Here is a 21,705-nt window from a genome sequence, read left to right on the forward strand (position 1 = left end):
CCACGTGTAACTCAAACCTGTACCACGTAGTTTTACCTCTAGATCGGATTTTTGCGGAGCTCGGGCGGAGCCTTGCAAGAGTAGATCATCACCACCACCGGAGCGTCGTCACGCTTCCGGAGAACTCATCTACTTCTCCGTCTTGCTTGCTGGATCAAGAAGGCCGAGATCGTCATCGAGTTGTACGTGTGCTGAACTCGGAGGTGTCGTTCGTTCGGCGCTAGATCAGAACGGATCGTGTGAAGACGGTGATTTGAATCATGAAGCTGTACCACTACATCAACCGCGTTTCTTAACGCTTCCTGTTGTGCGATCTACAAGGGTACGTAGATCCAAATCTCTTCTTGTAGATGAACATCACCATGATAGGTCTTCGTGTGCGTAGGAAATTTTTTGTTTCCCATGCAACGTTTCAATGAATACATACCTTGACAAGATTTTTGAAGGAGTTCAAAATGGATCAGTTAAAGAAGGAGTTCTTGGCTGTATTGTAAGGTGTAATTTTGAGTAAGACTCAAAAACCCGACCACAACAGAATAAAGAGAAATGATGAAGGTCGTCCCCTATGCATCAGCCGTAGGCTGCCTTGCCACGAATCTGTCAAGGGGTACGAAAGTGATCCAGGAGTGGATTACTGGATAGCGGTTAAAAGTTACCCTTAGTAACTAGTGGTCTAAGGAATTTTTTCCCGATTATGGAGGTGATAAAAGAGTTCATCGTAAAGGGTTACGTCGATGCAAGCTTTGACACTAATCCGGATGACTCTCAGTAGTAAACCGGATTTGTATAGTGGAGCAGTCATTTGGAATAGTTCCAAATGGCGAGTGGTAGCGGCATGTATAGGATGACATAGAGATTTGTAAAGCACACACGGATCTGAAAGATTGAGACCCATCTACTAAAAACCTCTCTCACAAGTAATATATGATCAAACCCCATAACTGTATGGGTGTTAGATTCATTACAATCACATAGTGATGTGAACTAGATTATTGACTCTAGTGCAAGTGGGAGACTGTTGGAAATATGCCCTAGAGGCAATAATAAATTGGTTATTATTATATTTCCTTGTTCATGATAATCTTTTATTATCCATGCTAGAATTGTATTGATTGAAAACTCAAATACATGTGTGGATACATAGACAACACATTGTCCCTAGTGAGCCTCTAGTTGACTAGCTTGTTGATCAAAGATGGTCAAGGTTTCCTGGCCATAGACAAGTTTTGTCACTTGATAACGGGGTCACATCATTAGGAGAATGATGTGATGGACAAGACCCAAACTATGAGCGTAGCATATGATCGTGTCAGTTTATTGCTACTGTTTTCTGCATGTCAATGTATCTGTTCCTATGACCATGAGATCATACAACTCCTGGACACCGGAGGAATACCTTGTTTTTATGAAACGTCACAACGTAACTGGGTTACTATAAAGGTGCACTACAGGTATCTCCGAAGGTGTCTGTTGGGTTGGCATGGATCAAGACTGGGATTTGTCACTCCGTGTAACGGAGAGGTATCTCGGAGACCACTCGGTAATACAACATCACAACAATCCTTGCAAGCAATGTGACTAAGGAGTTAGTCATGAAATCTTGTATTACGGAACGAGTAAAGAGACTTGCTGGTAATGATATTGAACTAGGTATATAGATACTGACGATCGAATCTCGGGCAAGTAACATACCGAAGGATAAAGGAAACAGCGTACGGGATTAACTGAATCCTTGACATAGAGGTTCAACCGATAAAGATCTTCGTAAAATATGTAGGATCCAATATGGGCATCTAGGTCCCGCTATTGGATATTGACCGGAGAGTATCTCAGGTCATGTCTGCATAGTTCTCGAACCCGTAGGGTCTGCACACTAAAGGTTCAGTGATGTTTCGGTATAGTTGAGTTATAGGTGTTGGAGCCCGAAGGTTGTTCGGAGTCCCGAATGAGATCTTGGACGTCACGAGGAGCTCCAGAATGGTCCGGAGGTAAATATTGATATATAGAAAGTCCTGTTTTTGTCTTCGGAAAAGTTTCGGGCTCATCGTTAGTGTACCGGGAGTGCCGGGAGGGTACCGGGGGACCACCGGGATGGGTGTGACGACCCAAGGGATTCATGGGCTGTGAGAGGAGGCATACCAGCCCCTGGTGGGCTGGCCGAAGCCTCCCCTAAGGGCCCATGCGGTTGGAGTGGAGGGATAAGGCAAAAATCCAAAAGGTGGAAAGAGTTTTCAAATTAGGAAGGAGTCCTAAAAGGATCCCACCTACCTTGTGGGGGATGGATTCCTCCCGTGTTTGGTTCGGCTGGGCATTCTTGGAGTAGGGGCCAAGGCTACCTCCTCTCCCCTTCCTCCTATATATATTGAGGGATTTCGAGGGCAGCCCCTAACCCTAATTGCCACGGCTACCTCTCTCTCCCTCTAGTTTTGTTTCTCCTCTAGTCTAATTCGGCAGTGCTTAGGCGAAGGCCTACTGGATTAGTTCACCACCACCACCACCATGTCGTCGTGTTGGAGAACTCATCTACCTCTCCGCCCCTATTGCTGGATCAAGAAGGCGGTGATCGTCATCGAGTTGTACGTTGCGAAATGCGGAGGTACCGTCCGTTCGGCACTAGATCATGATGGGATCGCGGGGCGGATCGTGATGAGATCGCGGGACGGGCTGCGATTTAGATCACAAATATGTTCCACTACACCAACCGTGTTATATACGCTTCCGCTTAGCGATCTACAAGGGTATGTAGATTCACTCTCCCCTCTCGTGGATGATCATCACCATGGATAGATATTGCGTGTGCGTAGGAAATTTTTTGTTTCCCATGTGATGTTCCCCAACAGTGTTGCCCTCTCCTCCATAGATCGTCTCCCTCGTCTAGACTAGTCCGGTATAGCTTGGCGAAGCCCTGCTCGATTAGTTCACCACCACCACCACCACACCGTCGTGCTGCAGAACTCATGTACCTCTCCGCCCCTCTTGCTGGATCAAGAAGGCAGTGATCGTCATCGAGATGTACGTGTGCTGAGCATGGAGGTGTCGTCCGTTCGGCACTAGATCGGGATGGATCGTGATGGGATCGCGGGACGGATCGTGATGAGATCGCATGACGGCTGTAATTTGGATCGCGAAGATGTTCCACTACATCAACCGCGTTATATATGTTTCCGCTTAGCGATCTACAAGGGTATGTAGATTCACTCTCCCCTCTCATAGATGATCATCACCATGGATAGGTATTGCTGTGCGTAGGAAATTTTTTGCTTCCCATGTAATGTTCCCCAACATAATCATGAGAAACCATGGCCAAGAAGTGGATCATTTTCATCCGGGAGCCATTCCAATGAAGCTCAGCAGACTCTTTGTGTTTGTTCATCATCAATTTTCCTGGAATGTCAAGTTATAACAATGTGTGCAAAAATAATTTGAAACCTGGTCAGAACCTACTTGTTGCACACAACATTGCAAGAAATAGAGGGTCAATTTTCGCAAGAAAATAAGCACAAGGGTGTCAAAAGTACCTGCACTGGGAGTTAGTAGCCAGAGTTGGCAAAAACGGCTATCTATGAAAGCCATTTTTTACCGTGCTGGCCAACGGTACTATGAGCTGGCTTGGCACATATTTTTTACCTCTCAAGTATCATTGTGTGAAGTCCTCTGCAGTTGGGCGGCAAATTGTAGGAATAATGTTAGCAATTGTGATGTATCTTTGGAAGATCGACCTTGATTCAGGTGCTATTGATCTGGTAGTGGTCATGAATTAGTATTATTAGAACTCTCATACGAAAGCTTGGTCGTTGGGTGATTGTAGCTGCTAGTAGTCCACAATCTATGGAAGCTCTTAGATCTAGTAGTTCACAGCATTCTCCGACCATGGTTTACAAAATATTCAGGAACTCGGTTCTGATAGGGGGAGATCTTGCATAGTGCTTGATGTTATTCAGATCGAGGGCGTTTACTTTATCGGGATGATATTTTGGCGGACATGGAAATTATGGTTGTTTTGTAGTACTGCTTTGTGTGTCCTTATGACTCCGTCCTCCAGCTGTCAGCGTTGATTCTACAAGGGCTGGGCTCTGCAGTGGTCTCCCCTGCTTCCCCGAGTCCAGATGCTCGCGAGTCTCTGCCATGTCGCTGCAGCTGCTGTCTCGTCGGACTTCGGTTGCCGGTGATGTGGGTGCGGCCATGGAGACCAGGTCGGGGCAGCCTCAACATGCGCAAGTGGTGCTAGCGTCGAACACTCTAGCTGCAGGCAATGTCCCGGCTACTAGCGCCATCCCTCGACCTCGGCTGATGCCCCCAAGTTGCAGATTTAGGAAGGAAGATGGGGGTGTCAAGGACCTGCCGCTGCCTGCCACCCCCGCGTTCCAAGACCGTCACAACAGTTGCTTCCACACCGCTGCGTGCCGCCACCGCCCTACTTGCCGGTGCCGCCTCGGGCCTGCCGCTGCCGGCTCTTGTTGCCCCGGCTAATGGCGATGGCATGGACTGCGAAGAGGGGCTGCCCTCATAGGCTCCATCAGCTAACCTAAAGGGTATCGTCGTTGGAATGAGGGATGTGCTGACCTGTGTGCGAAGATCTGTTTTGTGGGATTCTGTTGCTGACAATGATGATGAAGACGATGACAAAAAGGAGCTGACCCCTCAGACGCCGCCGGCTGCCACCAAGGCTGTCGACTCCAACAAGATGTGTGTGGGTCATGAGGTGGACACGAGTGGGAGTTGGCAGGAGGTACTACCGCGGCGCAGCCCGCGTCCGCCGACATTGCCGCCGCCATCCACGACAGTGGCTCCTCGTCTCATTCATGCTTGGCTTCATGGTAGATGTGACGGATGCTTCGCTCATGAGCACTGTGCGGCTCATTTCAGAGATCCATTGTGGTGCTCACATTGTTTGGAGAATGGTCATCGTGTGAACGGTTGTTGCAATCCCTAGCGTCCTCTAAGCTCGCTGGCATGCCATGCCATGCCTCGAGTGGCCTGCGTTAACACCATGCATGGTCCTACATCAGCTTTACGCGAGGGTCCAGTGAAATTCGAGCCCCCCTCCAAGGCGCTTCACCGCGGGTCCTGGGCGTCTGTTGTATCCGCTACCACGGACTCGACAACCTCATCTGAAGGGGTGTTGCAGTGTGCTTTGGGTGAACAGATTGTGTTCCTGCAAGGTTGCCTGGTGCGGGTCATGAGCTTTTTGGAGTGGGCGGAGGCTGCTGTGAGTAGACTCTCCCCTGTGTCAGCTATGCTGCAGACTGCTTTGACGTCATGTCCTCCTATTGCAGTTGGTGTTTGTTCCGAGGAGGACACAGAGGCAAAGTTATATGGTTGTTTCTCCCCCCGTGTCGGGGACATTTCGTCGTCGATGTCTGCCTCGTTCTCTGTGTTATCTACCACTCAGGATGAGTCCATTGCCATGTTTGTGGCTCCAGTGCTGCAAGTCATGCCCGAGATTAGGGAGAAATGTCTCAACTCTGCTTCGCTTTTGTCAATGAAGCACATGGAGGTGGACTCACTAGTGACCTCGTGTGAGGGAGTTGATTCATGTGTGTCATGTGAGCGTTCAGAGGCATCGTCTGAGTCCTTCGGGTCGGAGGTGCATGTGGTTGAGGATATTGACGTGGTCGGTGTGTGTGCCAATGGAAAAGCGCCTGTGGTTTCATGATGGTTGATGCTCGGTCTCTTGTGTTGTCGATGTTGCTTCGATTGTTTGAGTCATCATTGTCGGTGCTCTTGTGAGGGGTTTGTTGTATTGTGTAGGCGTAGTGAGCTAGGATTATTGTGAGTTAGGAGTTGTGTGGTCATGGTGTTTCGTGCTTCATGAGTAGTTTGCTTTTGGGTTGTTTGTATTGATTTTCGGCTGTTTTTCCGAGAATTAAGTGAGCAATTCTCTCCTTAATTAATGGATGAGGCAAATATTTTGCCTTCGTTCCAAAAAAAAGACTCCTCAAATACCTGGGTTGTTTTACTTTGCTGACCGGCATGGGATAATCAATGTAGAAAGGTCCCAAGACCAACATCAGTTCCTTCAATCTGACAACCATTGCTTACTCATTCAAAAATGGTGTTTACTGAGGTTCAAAAAAAATGGTGTTTACTGCATAAGCAACCCTCAAACGAATGGCTGGATACCATCCTCTGAAAAAGTATGATAACAAAATCATGTGAATTTGGCCAAACATATGTGAAGATTGGTTTAAGCATCTTTGACCTCGGTGCAAGGGGATGCGCTGCATGTTTATAGTTCAGGGACGCACCTCCCTATAGCGCATACATGGGATAGATTACATTGCTTGGAGAAGAAGAGAGGAGGAGATAACATATGTTCGGTTACAGGAGATTACAGCAAACTAACTAACCATAACAACTCTATGTCTATCTCCAATCGAGTCTCCATATGTCATGTTACATGAGCAGGCCCGATCACATTATATTGTCACCCGATCACATTATGTTTGACAACATCAAGTTTCATGTACCCAGTTCCTAATAGACTGTTTTCTGTCTCCGGGTTATTCGAGTTTCGAACATACTGGGATTTCGGCCATATGAATTGTCATCGGTCGTTTTGAGGTAACAAAGTGTATCATGGTGCAACTTCAGTATTTTACTTATAAAAGACGCTAGGATAGCAGCCCTTCTCAGGCCATCCACGTCGGCTATGAATAGCAAACGCACCGCGCGAGAAAGGCAGCGCAGCGAATGCGATCCAAAGAAAAAGCGGTCAGCGAAAGAAAAAGGGGAGCGAGCCCCGCGTCTCCCCCACTCCTCCCACGCGCGGTGCATCTCCTTCCTCGCGAACCCTAGACGCCGCCTCCTCCTCCTCCATCCTCCCACCTCAGTCACCCCTCCCCCGCCCCCACCCCCACCCGCGCGCGCATCTCGTCCCCCAGGATCTGAGGTGTACGGGCGCAGAGGCAAGCTCCCCGGCGACGGCGGCGCTTGTATTAAGAAAAGGCATGGAAAGCAGGAAAGGTAGAACAATGAGAGCTGCCACTCTCGTAAACGGAATGCACATGCCCGGCTTTATATATAAAGCCTGAAATATTGCCTGATTGTTGAGTTCAGACTATTGAACTCTGTAACCTGAATGGAAGAATGAGTGAAAGTAGTGTAAGGGGCAACATGGTTACCAATTGCTCGTACATTTTCTTGCTACTAAAAGAAAGAGAAAGATAATTTTGTTGAAAAGATTCTCTTGCATTCCATACTTTTTCTACTGATACAAAGCCACCATGGTTGCGGTCAGTCTAATATGAATGAACCAACCAATCAATTTTGATTATATTCGTTTCTTTGCTCTGCGCGGTGGGATTATATTCGTTTCTTTGCTCTGCGCGGTGGGCGCAGAGAGACATTTTACAAGCTGTATTCTACATTTTGACATTATAGACGGAAAAAATAATTTTCAGCTCAGTCAAAAATCAGGTCTCCTGTTGCGTAGATGTTGTAGAAGACAGTGGCGCTGAAATAGAGCACCGCCGTTAGGGTGAGGAAGGCCTGGAAGGATCCCAGCCACTGGACGAAGTATCCTGCTCCTACCGTGCTTACTATGGCGGCCACCGTCCCAATGCCGTTCGTCATTCCTGTCCAAGCAGCACAAGAGATGCCGATATAAGGGCTGAAGAATTAATTCATCAATGCAGGAATATGGATCTTGTTGTCTACTGATGATGCTATAAAAAAAGTTTGCGAACATACCGTGTAGGGATCCAGCGTATTTAGGGGCAATGTCCTGATGGAAAATAATGGAAACACATTCAGATTGTTAGTGGAGCTACTGATCCGGAAGAAGAACAGGCACTGAGTAGAGATGATATGATCAGGATATGATATGACATGAACAGTAGTTACCTGTACATTACAGAAGTACCCAGCTTGACTGCAGGAACTCAAACCCAAGGCGGCCGTCATGATAACTGCCGCAATCGATGGTGTTTGGGCAAATCTTAAACATAGCAACGACACACCTGGCCCAATAAAACCAATTGACTGCATAATTTTCCGGACTCGCACAATAGATAAGCCAGATTTGATCATGAAATCTGCAGAAGCTCCTGCAACATATCCTGATAGAGCCATGACGCCCCAAGGTATGGCGCTGAACCATGCAGCTTGTTTCAAATTGACATTATATACCTGTTGGGATAATAGTCAGGAACAACAGCTTATAGCAGAGTAGCGAGGCAGACCTATTAGAATGATTTTACAAGACTAGATGACATACCGTTTTGAAGTACACCGGCATCCATGATAGTAGGACAAAATACCCCTGCATGGTATTTTGAATTTCCAGATGTTAATATCTAGATACAGTATCTCAAAACTTCAGTTCTGCTGGTCGGTCATTCTTACCCAGTTATTTATCACATTAGCTACAATGATGGCCCACATTTCCATCTTTGAGAAAACTTCTCTTAAAGATGGGGATTTGCTGCCTTTGACTTTTGATTTACTTCGTCCAGCTAGAATTAGTTGCAGCTCAGATTTGCTTATAGTACGGCTGTCGATAGGGTCACTTTCTACATTCAACAGCCATACAGAGAGCCACAAGTAACCAAGTGATGCGAAGAAGGCAAATGTTCCGGCGAGGCCTATATGTGACATGATGATCGGTGTTGCCAGGAAGCTTACGACGTTTCCAAGATGGAATCCTCCCATGGAAAGGCCAACAGCAGTGGCACGTTCATGTGTTGGGAACCACCTGTTTCATGTTCAAAAATGAAATTAAGAGCCTGAACTGAAGTTAAGTTTGATTGCATCAATATATGTAGTGAATGTTTCATTTTCTGTAAGTAATTGGTTACTGATATGATCATTGGCCAACATACCCAAAAGTATAACTATGAGACAAAGCATACTTGAATGCAGAGCTAAACTAATTCTTCTAACACCATATGTTTTACTCCCTCCGATCTAAATTAATTGCTGCTGCTTTAGTACACTATTGTGATTGATCTCAAAGAAGTAGATTATATCGGCTTATGTTGCTCCAAGCGTTGGTGAAGGTTACTGCTTTTGTCTGCTCTGCTTTAGGCATCTGAGATTACTGTTGCTTGGAGCAGAGTACTTAAATGTCCATGCTGAGTAAATTCAATGGGTGATATGAGCTACTTACTTTGGTAAGAAAGTGCTCATCGTCGGAAATGCAACACCTTCTGCAACGCCAAAAAGCACACGAACAGCAAGCAACATAGTGGCGGATTGAGAGGCGGCCCATGGAGTGAGGAAAGTGGCCAAGGACCAGAGTGCAGCAGCACCTGCCATCACCTTCTTCCCCCCGTATCGGTCCGCCAAAGCTCCTCCAACCATGGATGAGAAAACATACCCCCATAGAAATGATGACTGCAGCAGTGGTGGGAAAGTTTAATCTCGAGTCAATCAATCGGAACATCAACAATCATGCACTAATGGATATCAATAATTTTCTGTGTTTTTCTCGTCTAGTTACTCATGCTTAATGGTTGTTAAAAATGCTGAAGTATTCGAATCTCCAACCACAATATGCATGCTGCATTAGTTCATATATCATATCATCATACACTTGCTGAATGACGTCTAGTAATGGTTGTGCAATGGTGTTTAAGCCTTAAGGAGTAGCAACTGATGCAATCAATCTTTCTGGTCCCAGTAACCAGGTATTGAGGTAAACAACAGTCAGTGGTGTTGTAATGATCTGATACAGTTCATGTAGCATATCATCCATCAGATTGGATGTTTCAAGTGTCCAATTGTCAAATTTAAACATTGTACTTATAAATCAGGAAACAATAGCAGCTCAAGTTGCTGACTTATCCCCATGTACTGCTTGCTAATTTTTTGGCTTCTGTCGCAAAATCGACCCTTGAAATATCCTATATGAAGGCCCCTGCAAGAACCATATTGTATAGACATGTGTAGCACGAGCTCGTGGTGTTAACTTGGTTCCATCAGGCAGCCTGGCTTAAAAGAATGTAATGCTTCGGTCGTTCCCATGGCTCAATCTGAAGTTGATACATCATGCATAGTGGACTTTTGGTATAAGAAATGTATACTCAACTAATGGTTGGAACCTTTTTGTCATTACCGAGTTCTTGCTTAAGGTCAGAGCAAAATGACCCTCACTTTACTTTCTGCTGATGTTGAGGCGTAAATTAACATGGCAAGGAGTGGGCGGGCGTACCTGGACGATGCCGACGAAGGAGCTGGACCAGCCGTGCTGCGCGGCGAGCGGCACGACGGCGACGGACATGACGACCCGGTCGGCGTTGCAGAGCAGCATGACGGCCGCCACGAGCGCCACAACCTTGGCCCGCTCGGGCAGCGCCGGCACGCTGGCCACGGCGGCGGCCGCGCCGCCATGGCGGACCCCCTCCAGGCTGGCGCTGCACGTGGCGACGACCTCCCGCCCGCCCCGCCTCCTCGCCCTCCCGCCATCCCCAACCAAACCGACAACGGCGTCGCCCCTGCCGCTGCTACTGGCAGTGGCACAGCCGACGCCTCTGCCGCAGCCATCCGCGGCCGAGCCCAACGAAGAAGAAGAAGAAGCGGATATCCGCAGCCTTGTCGGCTCCAGGCTGACGGCCCCGACCCTGGCGGATCTGTACCTGGCCGGGCCAGCGGCCGGCTTGACGGACACGCAGGATCTCACCGACGCCATGATCCGCGCGAGGAGGTGACTGGAGCTGACCGGGCGTGCTCAGAGAGGCGGAGCAGAGACCGGAAGATGCTTGGTGTATGCCATGGTAATTAAGGAGTACGAGGCAGACAAGTGGTAGTACGATTGACCAACTGGGTTGGTTGGTGGTATAAATTTGGGACCTCGGGGAGGACGAAAGGTGGTAGGTTGCGGATCCCAGAAGATGTGGGAGCGGGCGGGGTTGTTAGCTAGCGCTGATCGGCTAGGGGGGGAATGGTCAAGGCAATTGCTGCTGGGTGGCGCCGTCGCGCGGCCGGTGCGGTGGGCACCTACCGTGTGCCGCGCCGAGTCGCCACCTACCCGGCTGGCGCCCGAGCCAAAGCGGCGACGCGAGGAGGAGGAGGAGGAGTCAGGGAGCTCGATGGCGACCGCTCCATGAGAAATTGAGAATGGAAAACAAGACTGCTAACCAAGACTGGACTGGGCCAAATTCACCGTTTTGACTCTCTTTTTTATAGTTTAGCCCGATCCAAATCCGTTTATGAAAAAAAAATCGGATCTAATTCTTTTCTATCGTTGTGCCGATAGACATACACTCTATAGGGTCACTTTGTGTGGCGATATAGTTTCGGTTAACGCAGACGGCATCGTTTGATCCTGCTGACGTGGATAAATAGGTACCATTATAGAAAGTGACGGTAGGGTGTAGTTTTCTATCGTCACAACATGTGACAGTAGGGCGTTTACACACTTAATTTTTCTATGATGGAATTGACTATCTGAACACCCTACCGCTACCTGTTGCGATGGTAGGCATATACATCCTACTATCATTTCTTATGACAGTAGTCACTTATTCACATCAACGGAGTTAAAAGACGTCGTATGTGTTGATCCGAACCCTACCGCCACATGAAACGGTAATAGGGGGTGTATGTCTTTCGTCATAGCGGATGACGGTAGGAAAAAATTAGATAAAAAAATTATAAACAAAATTAGATCTTGCTAAACTATGTCAAAAGAATTAAAACAGTAAAATCGTCCACTAGACTGTTGGTCCTAGATGTTGACATTTCAGATTCAGGGCAGCGGTGCGCCTGGTTTTAGAAACAGGCTCGGTTTTGCTTTGGGCACCAAACGCAACTTTCAAACGCATGCTATTTTTTTTAGGAAAGGAGGCCCATCTCCGCCTTCTGCATCAGAAAGATGCAAGATCATCTTTATTTAAAGTGCTGAAAAAATCTACAGTTCAGTACAAGTTTATGAAGAGCTGAAAATTCAAAAGATAAATAGCGACAACCGACGTACAATAAGACTAGAAACCTATCCGGTTATTCTATTATTAGACCGTCATCAAAACCGATTGAAAATATCCTGAGCTATCATCTTTCATTGGATAGATCCAATAGCCAAAGAATCTCTGTTCTCCGCAGTAGTGAGTAGCGAACAAGTACGGATCAAAGACGTTGCCCTATGCAAAACCAGCAAAAAATTGATTTGATATTTCCCGTTAAAGATCATGTCATTCTTACAGTTCCATATAGCCCACAGTAACGCACAAACTCTTATGTGAATCTATCTCTCCGTACAGATATCTACTCCGCCTAGCCACGTCCCAAACAACGACTGAATGCTAGTTGAAGGCGTGATATTAAAGGCTATATGGATCGAACTCCATAATAATTTTGCCAGCGGGCGATCGAAAAAGAGGTGTTTGATCGTCTCAGACTTATCACAGAAGCTACATCTTTTGTTACCAGCCCAATTAAGCTTAGCCAAATTATCCTTAGTAAGAATCACTTTCTTGTGAACGAACCACATGGAAATTTTGATTCTTAAAGGCACTTTAATCTTTTAATTATGAATCAATTTTGGGATTGATCCAGAATCAATGAGGTCTAAGTACATCGTTTTCACCAAAAAGATGTCATTTTTTGATAGCTTCCAATGAAGTCTACCGGCCTCGTCTAATAAGGTGACCTCCATTAGCCTCTTGACTAGATCAATCCAAGCAATCCAACGACCTCCCCTCAAACTCCTTCAGAACTGAATATTAAGAGGAACAAATTGTAAAATAGTAGCAACATAAGCCTCCTTATGCTGCACAATATTATATAGAGAAGGATATTGCATGGCTAATGGCGTCTCCCCCAACCACGTGTCCTCCCAAAACCTTGTAGTCTCCCATTCCCGACGATAAACTTAGACCTATGAAAGAACGCCGCCTTCGTTATCATTAGACCTTTCCAAAAGGGTGAATCGTTGGGCTTCAGAGTGACTTGAGCCAAGGTTTTAGCATGTAAATATTTATTTCTCAGTATTTGTACCCACATGCTTTCAGACTCTACCGACAGTCTGTATAACCATTTGCTAAGCAAACATTTGTTCTTGACCTTCAAATTCTCGATCCCAAGACCCCCTTGCTCTTTGGGTCTACAAACAATGTCCCACCGAGAAAGTCTGTATTTTCTTTTGACCTCGTCACTTTGCCAAAAGAAACGGGATCAATAGAAGTCCAGCCTTTTCCGTACCCCAACTGGTATCTCAAAAAAGGAAAGAAGGAACATTGGCATGCTCATGAGAACTGAATTAATCAGGAACAACCTTCCCCCGTCAGACAATAACTTGCCTTTCCAGCAACTTAGCTTTTTCTTGAATCTTTCTTCAATACACTTTCATTTCTTGTTTGATAACTTCCGATGATGTATTGGTATGCCTAGATAACTGAACGACAAGCTACCTAAAGCACATCCAAACAGTTGTTTGTACGTATCCTCTCTTCTTTTGCTTTCCCAAAGCAGAACAGTTCACTTTTGTGAAAATTAATCTTTAACCCAGACAGCTGTTCAAACAAACAAAGGACCAATTTCATATTTTGGGCCTTTGCAACATCATGTTCCATGAACAAAATAGTGTCATCAGCGTACTGTAAAATGGACACACCGTCATCAACTAGATGTGGAACAAGTCCTCCTACCAAACCTTCCTGTTTTGCTCTCCCAATCAAAATTGCCAACATATCTGCAACTGTATTGAAGAGGATAGGGGTCATTGGATCCCCCTGCGGCAGCCCTTTATGCATTTGGAAATAGTGCTCAATGTCGTCATTGACTTTAATTCCAATGCTCCCCTTTTGTATGAAGGATTCGACGTGTTTCCTCCAAACATCATAAAAACCCTTCATACGTAATGCTTGCTGAAGGAAAGGCCACTTTACTTTGTCATACGCTTTCTCAAAATCCACTTTGAAGATAACTCCGTCTAATTTCTTTGAGTGAATTTCATGCAGCGTTTCATGAAGGACAACTACACCCTCAATTATGTTTCTGCCCGGCATGAAAGTCGTTTGACTCGGTTGCACGACATCATGTGCAATTTGTGTCAATATGTTCGTGCCAAGTGAATATCTTAAAAATCACGTTAAGCACGCAAATCGGACGAAATTGTTCAATGCACACAGCCCCTTCCTTCTTTGGCAACAACCTGATCATTCCGAAGTTAATGTGAAACAACTGTAAGTGCCCATTGAATAAATTATGGAACATCAGAAGTAAATCATCCTTAATTATGTGCCAACAATTCTTATAGAATTCAGCAGGGAACCCATCCGGTCCTGATGCCTTGTTATTTTTCATTTGCGCAATAGCCTCAAAAACATCTTTCTCCGAGAAAGGCGTCGAGAGAACCTCATTGTCGGCCACATCGAGCTGAGGTATGTCATTGACCCTTTGCTCATCCATAGACACATAACTGTCCTCGTGAGCACCAAACATCTATTTATAATAGTCGAAGATATACAATTTTAGGTTCTCATGGCCTACAATTGTACCCTCGTCTTGTTCAAGCTGGTTTTTCTTTCTTTCTGTGTTTGCCATTGGCAATCAAGTGGAAAAACTGGGTATTATCATCGCCCTCAACCACTTGACGCTTCTTCTCTCATCAGTTGTTTGAGCTTCAGTTTAGCCTCGGCCTTGGCTGCCCTGTCGTGATCAAGGAGAACTGCTTCTTCGGCCTTAACATCGAGCTCGCTTATAAGATTCAGGAGTCTCCCACCTTATAAATCCCGCTTTCATGTTTTGACCATCCCCTTAAGAATTGCCTTAAGTGCCTAATTTTATTTTGCTAAGTCTCAATATTCGATCTCCCCGGCTTGACACGGGTTCACTCCCTCGCAACCATGTCCAAAAATACCTCCCTCTCGAACTAGGATAGTTCAAAGGAAAAGACATTCTTGTTCCCCCTGTGGATTGCTTCTCCAGAATCCACAAGCAGCAGAGCATGATCGAAAATAGCTCGTTGCAAAGCTTTAACTGTAACCAGAGGGAATTTCTGCTCCCAATATACACTGGTTAAGACCTGGTCCAAATTCTCAAAAGTTGGGTTAGGTAAAGCATTTGCCCAAGTAAACTTTCTGCCCAAAAGTTCAATCTCCCAAAGATCTAAACTTTTGATGATCGTATTAAACATAAATGATCATCTCGCATCAAAGTTATCATTATTCTATTCATCTCTTTGTCGAATGATATTGAAATCACCTCCGACAAGAATCGAAAGTCTCTCGTTACCACAAACCCTGACTAAATCAGACAATAAGTCCATCTTGAGCTCCGGCTGGGCAGCTCCGTACACTGCAACTAGCGCCCATTGGAACCCATCTTGCTTTGACCTCACCCTCAACTTGACCGCAAAGATCCCGTAGGACACATGTCTAACTTCGAGAGTTTCGCACTTTTACCCAAAGTAAGATCCCACCAGACCTTCCTCTTGGTGGTAGACAGTGCAAATCAAAGTCTATACAACCGGAAAGAGTTATCAGGAATTGTGAAGTGAAATTATCTCTACCAGTCTCCATTAAGGCAATAAAGTCAAGTTTGTGATCTGACGTCGCTTCCGCTAGGAACCTTCTTTCAGCCAAGTGAGCAAGACCTTTGCTATTCCAAAAGATTCCTCTCATCTTTCATCATAGAATTTTTTTTGTCGTCTTTAACCTCGCGCTTCTGCGAACCGCACACATAGGATAGACCTTCCTCTTCGAGGTTCTTTTTGGTCTATCATGTTCAGCCAGCTAGTCCATATAACAAATCTCTGGCTTAGCGCTATCCTCTATATTTTACGGTGACTCAAACCCTTCCATCCCGTCTGGTTCAACATAATCAGCTAAAATAGATGTAGGCTCTAGATCCACACAAAGACTCTCTAGTGCTCCAATACCAAGTGCATTAATTTCAGCATCATTCATAGGTTTAACTGCAACTAAGTTCAAAATCATATCATGGTTCACTCAGCCTCAATGTCAAGTAGGTCATTAACCGATTTTGGCACTTCTTTATCGTTGTTCCCGAGAGATACCCCTAGCTTGTTCGCATTTAAAATAATATCCTCGTATGAGGAATGTAAAATAGAACAACTAGTATTTATGGACATATCCTTGATTATCATTTCTTATAATGTCGCATGCATGCTGGAAACACTTGGGCATTTTGAAAATGTCATAAACATTTTTGAATATGCTATCATTTTATTTATAATTTAACTAATAATTGTTTTACATTATCTTTAAAAAAATCAAATTCAACATTTTAAATGCATTTTTATTTTTATTTTGTTTTGCAATATATGTATTTACAATATTTTCAAAATAGAAATGAAATAAAAAACAAAATTACGAACAAAGAAAAATCAGGAAAACCTCACATAAGCACGTGACGTCGTATTATTATGACGAAGAGGGGGCGACGATCAAACTGCAAATTGTTGCCTCCAATACGTTGTAGTTCTCGTAGTATATGGGTATCTTCAATATTGACTTGTAAATCGGACACCGTATTCGTCCGTTGACCAATGAGGACCAGTTCATGAACAATGATGTGGAAGCCGGCCAACCAACCGTTGAAACATACATTTAAAACCATATTTCAATAAATCAGATGGAATTCATTAAAATTCAAACAGGAAATCACATAATTCATCTATTAGTAGCATGCAAATATATTTATACATCAATGTTCAAATTCAATGAGATAACTGGATGTTCAACAAGTGTTTCATGAATATATCAAATTCAACGATACTAAAATAGGCAGAGTCGGCACAGGTGGTCCCACACATACTATCCTTTAAACTTCATATAAAAATGTATGGGCATGAATGGTCTGCCCTTTGACATAGTACATCACGACAGTGCATACATGCTACACAATATGTAGAGCAACATTAAGTTAATGAATGCATTAATCAACATCTAGAGCAAGAAGAAGCAAAACTTACATTCTCCACGGTTGCCATGCGCAATGGTCACATTGCCTCCAACTATTCAACCACGTCACAAAACTTCATGACGGAGTTCTGTATGTTGTACCATCGATGCCATAACAACTTCATATTGTGTTCATGAATGATGTGCATGTTGTAGGACACAAATTGCTTTCGCACATGAAACAAATCATGCATGCGTTGTCAAAAGACCACGCCCCATGCGCTTCTCCCTACAAAGTTTGTAGATACAGTCAACCACGCATTGCACAATAACTCACCTTTCTTCACCGATTACCCCGTCATCATGCTTACTCTAAAAAACAACATGAAGTTCAAAATAAGCTCAACGATATTTAACCGAGCACCTATCGATTGTGGTGTCCGCCATGGGCGATATTGCCACGGGAGCATAGGGCGCCTGGGAGCGAACGAATCATGGTCGGACGATGGCGTAGTACAAGGCGAGCATGCGCGTGGGTGGGGAAGCGGGCATCCGATAATGTGTGCACGACAGCCAGGAAGGTACAACTTTAGCGACGGGCGAGGAGGGTGAGGATGCAAAGCAAAGAGAAGGGGGAATAGAGACGGTGTGAAAGAAAATAGGACCGAAACGGAGGATTTTAGTTGGGTGTGGGTGTCGGAGTCCTACGTGAAGGAAGCGGTCTCGACTACTACAAAGCCCCCCCCCCCCTCCCTACACACGTTTTCTTTTTGCTGATTTTATCATTTTCCTTTTGGGAAAAAATCTTCTTTTTTATCTATTTTACTTTATGGTTTTCACCAGTTTCTTTGAATTTAGAACATTTTATTGACATTTTTTGGTGAGTTATTTGTCTTATTTTTCTTTGCTTTTTATATGTGCGTTTTTTATGTACATTTGAAACATTATTTTTATATATATTACACAATAATCATTTTTTTAAACGAATGCTTGTGCTGTCTAAATTTTTATTATACGTCAATTGTATTTTTATACATGTTTAACATTTTTTACTACATTATTAGCATCTTTAAATACAGCGATTAACATTTATATGAGATGCATGTTTGATGTCTACTCTTTTCAAAAAGTTGTTCATTTTCCATATAGATATGAAACATTTAATTTATATACGGTTAGAATTTACAAGTACATGATTAACAATATTTTATAATTTCATATACATTTTCAGAAAAACTTGAATATTTAAAAAATGCCACACACATTATTTAGTAAGCTATCAATTTAAAAAGAAATAGGAAATATCTGTTTTACATTGCGTTGGCATCTTTTGAAATTCACGAATATGTTAGTTTTTATGTTCTAAAATATATGTATTTACAATGTTTTCGAAAATAAAGATAAAATAGAAAAGGAAAAAAAAACGAACATAGGAAAATCAGGAAAAAAATAAACTTACCTGGAACCTACCTGGGCCGGCTCATTCGCGATGCCCTGACGGAAGCGGTCGCTCCAACTCGTGTTAGGCGAGGTATAGGCGCTCCCGCATTAGTTAGATTCTATTTCCAATAGTGTTTGGCCCATCAGATGAACTATCAGCAAAGTTTTACTGAAGCTAATGCGTCTGAAGGCTGAAAAAAATCAAAGGTTCGCCACCTCTATATTCATTTATTTGATTTGATTGGCTGGCATCTTCGCCTAAATTGTATAAAAACTATTTTTCTTGTACATGCATGAACAACTTTATATTATGAAATGTTGTTGTGTTCTTCTACGGTTTTGTCACGTAAAACTCAGCCAGGGACATTTGTAGCGGGTTTTCTTTTGGCGCGTACAAGTTTGAACAACGACCGGTTCTTCCCCGTTTCAATTTTTATGGTTGTATATTATGAACCTGTATAGTACGTTATAGGCTTTATTTTCCCTATTTCTCCATCCGGGCATGTGCCTGATTAGGTGAACACAGTCACCACTATCTCAGTCACCAATATGCCTCAATCAGCAGTACGATTTTATATTTTTGTGTTGTCAATTTTGTGCTAAGCAGGAAGTATAATGTTTATTTTAGCATTGTTATTTTAGAAATATACATGGAGTATATCAATCTGTTTTGGAGTTTTTCTTTTGGTCAGTCGAACGAAAACAGAAGAACGTGACAAGATAGCACTATATTTCCCTTCTTCTTTATTATAGCTTATGTTTTCTTTGCTTCTTGGTATTCACTGGGTTTTTTAGTTCATTTTCTTTGTTTCTCTCTTTTGTATTCATTGATTTTCTTCAGCTTTCTTCATTTCTTTCTTTGTCACCGGTTATATTTCGTTTTCTTTGAATATTTCCTTTCTTTCTTTTTACTTGTTTTTCTTTACTGTTTCCATCAGTTTCTTCAATTTCTGAACATTTTTAATGACTTTTTTTTTGTTTTCTATGAGTTGTTTGTATCATTTTCTGTCGGTTTTCTATGCAGATTTTCATGTACACGGGAAACATTATTTGTATACAGGTTATGCAAAAAAATGAAATAAATATTTTGTTCGTCTACATTTTTTGTATGAATCGAGAAATTTTTACAGACATTTAACATTTTTAATTACATTATTAGCATTTATAAATACACTAGTTAACATTTCTATCAAAGACACGTTTGATGTCTACTTTTCTGATAAATGTGAAACATTTTTCATATACATAAAATTTATTTCATTTAATAACATGTTCGAAATACATGATTCACTTTTTTTTATAATTTCACATACATTTTTTTAAATGGGTTAATATTTAAAATGTCAAAAGTATTTTCTCTATGATATCAAGATTTTTCATATAAATTCGAAACATTTATCTATATAAATTTAACATTTTTATAAATATATTATTACTATTTCCTATAATGTCACATGCATCTTTGGAAAGACTTGGGCATTTTTAAAATGTCATAAAATTTTTTTTAATATGCTATCAACTTATTTATAATTTAACTAATAAAAGTTTATATTGTCTTAAAAAAATCAAATTCAAGATTTTTAATGTATTTTTTATTTCTTGTGTGTTGCAATATATGTATTACAATATTTTTTAAATAGGAATTAAATAAAAACAAAAATACAAACAAAGTAAAATTAGCAAGACCTTACATAAGCACCTGACGACGTACTAATATGACGAAGAGGGAGCCGAAGACCAAACTGCGAAGTGTCATCTCCAGTATGTTGTAGTTGTGTGTAGTATAAGGGCATCTCCAATGCTAACCTTTAAATCGGACACATTATTCTGTGTGAACGAATGAGGACCAGTTCATGAACAGTTATGCGTAAGCCGACCAAGCAACCGTGATACATATATTTCAAACCATATTTCAACAACTCGGATGAAGTTCATCAAATACAATGGAATTCATCAAAATTTGAATAGAAATAGCATAATTCATCTATTGATAGCATGCAGCTATCTTGTACAACAATGGTTCAAATTCAACGAGATAATTGTATGTTCAACAAATTTTTCATGAATATATCAAATTCAACGATACTAAAATAGTCAGAGTGGGCACAAGTCGCCACACATATACTGCCCCTTAAACTTCGTACAACAATGTATGTGTATGAATGGTCTACTTCTCAATGTCTCACATGTAGTACATCATAACAACGTGTACATGCTATACAATGTGTAGAGCAACATTAAGTTAATGAATGCATTAATCATTATGTAGAGCAAGAAGAAGTAAAACTTAAATTCGCCATGATTGCCATGCGCAATGGCCCAATTGCCTTCAACCGTTCAACCACGTCACAAAACTCCATGTCGGAGTTCTATATGGTGTACCATTAATGCTCTAACAACTTTATATTATGTCCGTGAATGATGTGCATGTTGTATGACACAAACTGCTTCCGCACATGGAACGAATCATGCACACGCTGTCAAAAGACCACGCCCATACGCTTCTTTCTACAAAGTCTGCAAGTACGGTCATCCACGTATTGCACAACAACTCACCTTTCTTCACCAATTATCCCATCATCGTGCTTACTTTAAAAAACAACATAAAGTTAAAAAATAAGCTCAATGGTATATAATCGAACACATGTCGGATGTGGTGTCCGCCATGGATGGCGTTGCCGGGGAGCCTAGGGCATCTCGCAGCGGACAGACCCTGGATGGACGACGATGTTGTACAAGGCGAGCAGGCACGTGGGTGGGGATACAGACGTCCGATAATTCCTAGGCGTCAGCCGGAAACAGTAACGGCGAAAAAATAGGATGTGGATGCAGAGCAAGGAGAAATGAAAAGAACAGAGGGAGTGAAAGAAAATAGGACCAAAACTGAGAATTTGAGTGAGGTGTGGGTTTCGGAGTCCTACGTCACTCCTCCCCTCCTCCTCGGTTTGCTTTGGATTTGCAGAAAAAACCAATGTCTGGACCGTTGCACGAATTGATAGGATACCACATTTAATGACAGAATGAGTCCAGAAAGGGACACTCTTTTGAGACAAGGCAAGCAAGCTCATGCCGTATGGGCCAACAACTTTGCCGCGCCACGGTCAACTTCGGCCAGGGGGAAGGTTGGCAAATTCAGACAGCCATGCAACTTCGTCCCCTTCTTTCTAGCGATGCGGCGTACGAGCAGCCGGTGTTTGAAGCAGCCGACAGTGGATTTCGTGATAAGGAACGTACAACCGAACGCCCATCGTGGGGGTACGCTACGTTACGTACGTACTACATAGGAAGCGACGGCACGGCCTGCCACCGGTGCTCGACTCAACAAGGCCATCAACGGCGTCGACGAACGAACTCCAGTGCAAACAGGCAGGACCGACGAGCTTGGCGGTACCACGTCACAGCAAAGTAACTTCAGGCACACGCAGTAATGCGATGCAAATCTTCAGTAGTAGTAGGAGTA

The 21,705-nt window shown here is 43.3% G+C and overlaps 1 protein-coding gene across 1 annotated transcript; it reads right to left on the reverse strand.

Moving 5' to 3' along the window:
* Positions 1-7,170: 7,170 nt before the first annotated feature.
* LOC123445807 (probable anion transporter 2, chloroplastic) lies at positions 7,171-10,953 on the reverse strand. Its single transcript, XM_045122810.1, has 7 exons — positions 10,154-10,953; positions 9,110-9,336; positions 8,347-8,695; positions 8,219-8,263; positions 7,846-8,130; positions 7,693-7,726; positions 7,171-7,577 (listed from the first exon to the last, which is right to left on the reverse strand). Exons 1-7 carry the CDS (start codon positions 10,628-10,630, stop codon positions 7,405-7,407), a joined length of 1,590 nt encoding a protein of 529 aa, XP_044978745.1. The 5' UTR covers positions 10,631-10,953; the 3' UTR covers positions 7,171-7,404.
* Positions 10,954-21,705: the final 10,752 nt, after the last annotated feature.

Source organism: Hordeum vulgare, chromosome 1H, assembly GCF_904849725.1.
Source record: "Hordeum vulgare subsp. vulgare chromosome 1H, MorexV3_pseudomolecules_assembly, whole genome shotgun sequence".
Classification (NCBI taxonomy): domain Eukaryota; kingdom Viridiplantae; phylum Streptophyta; class Magnoliopsida; order Poales; family Poaceae; genus Hordeum; species Hordeum vulgare.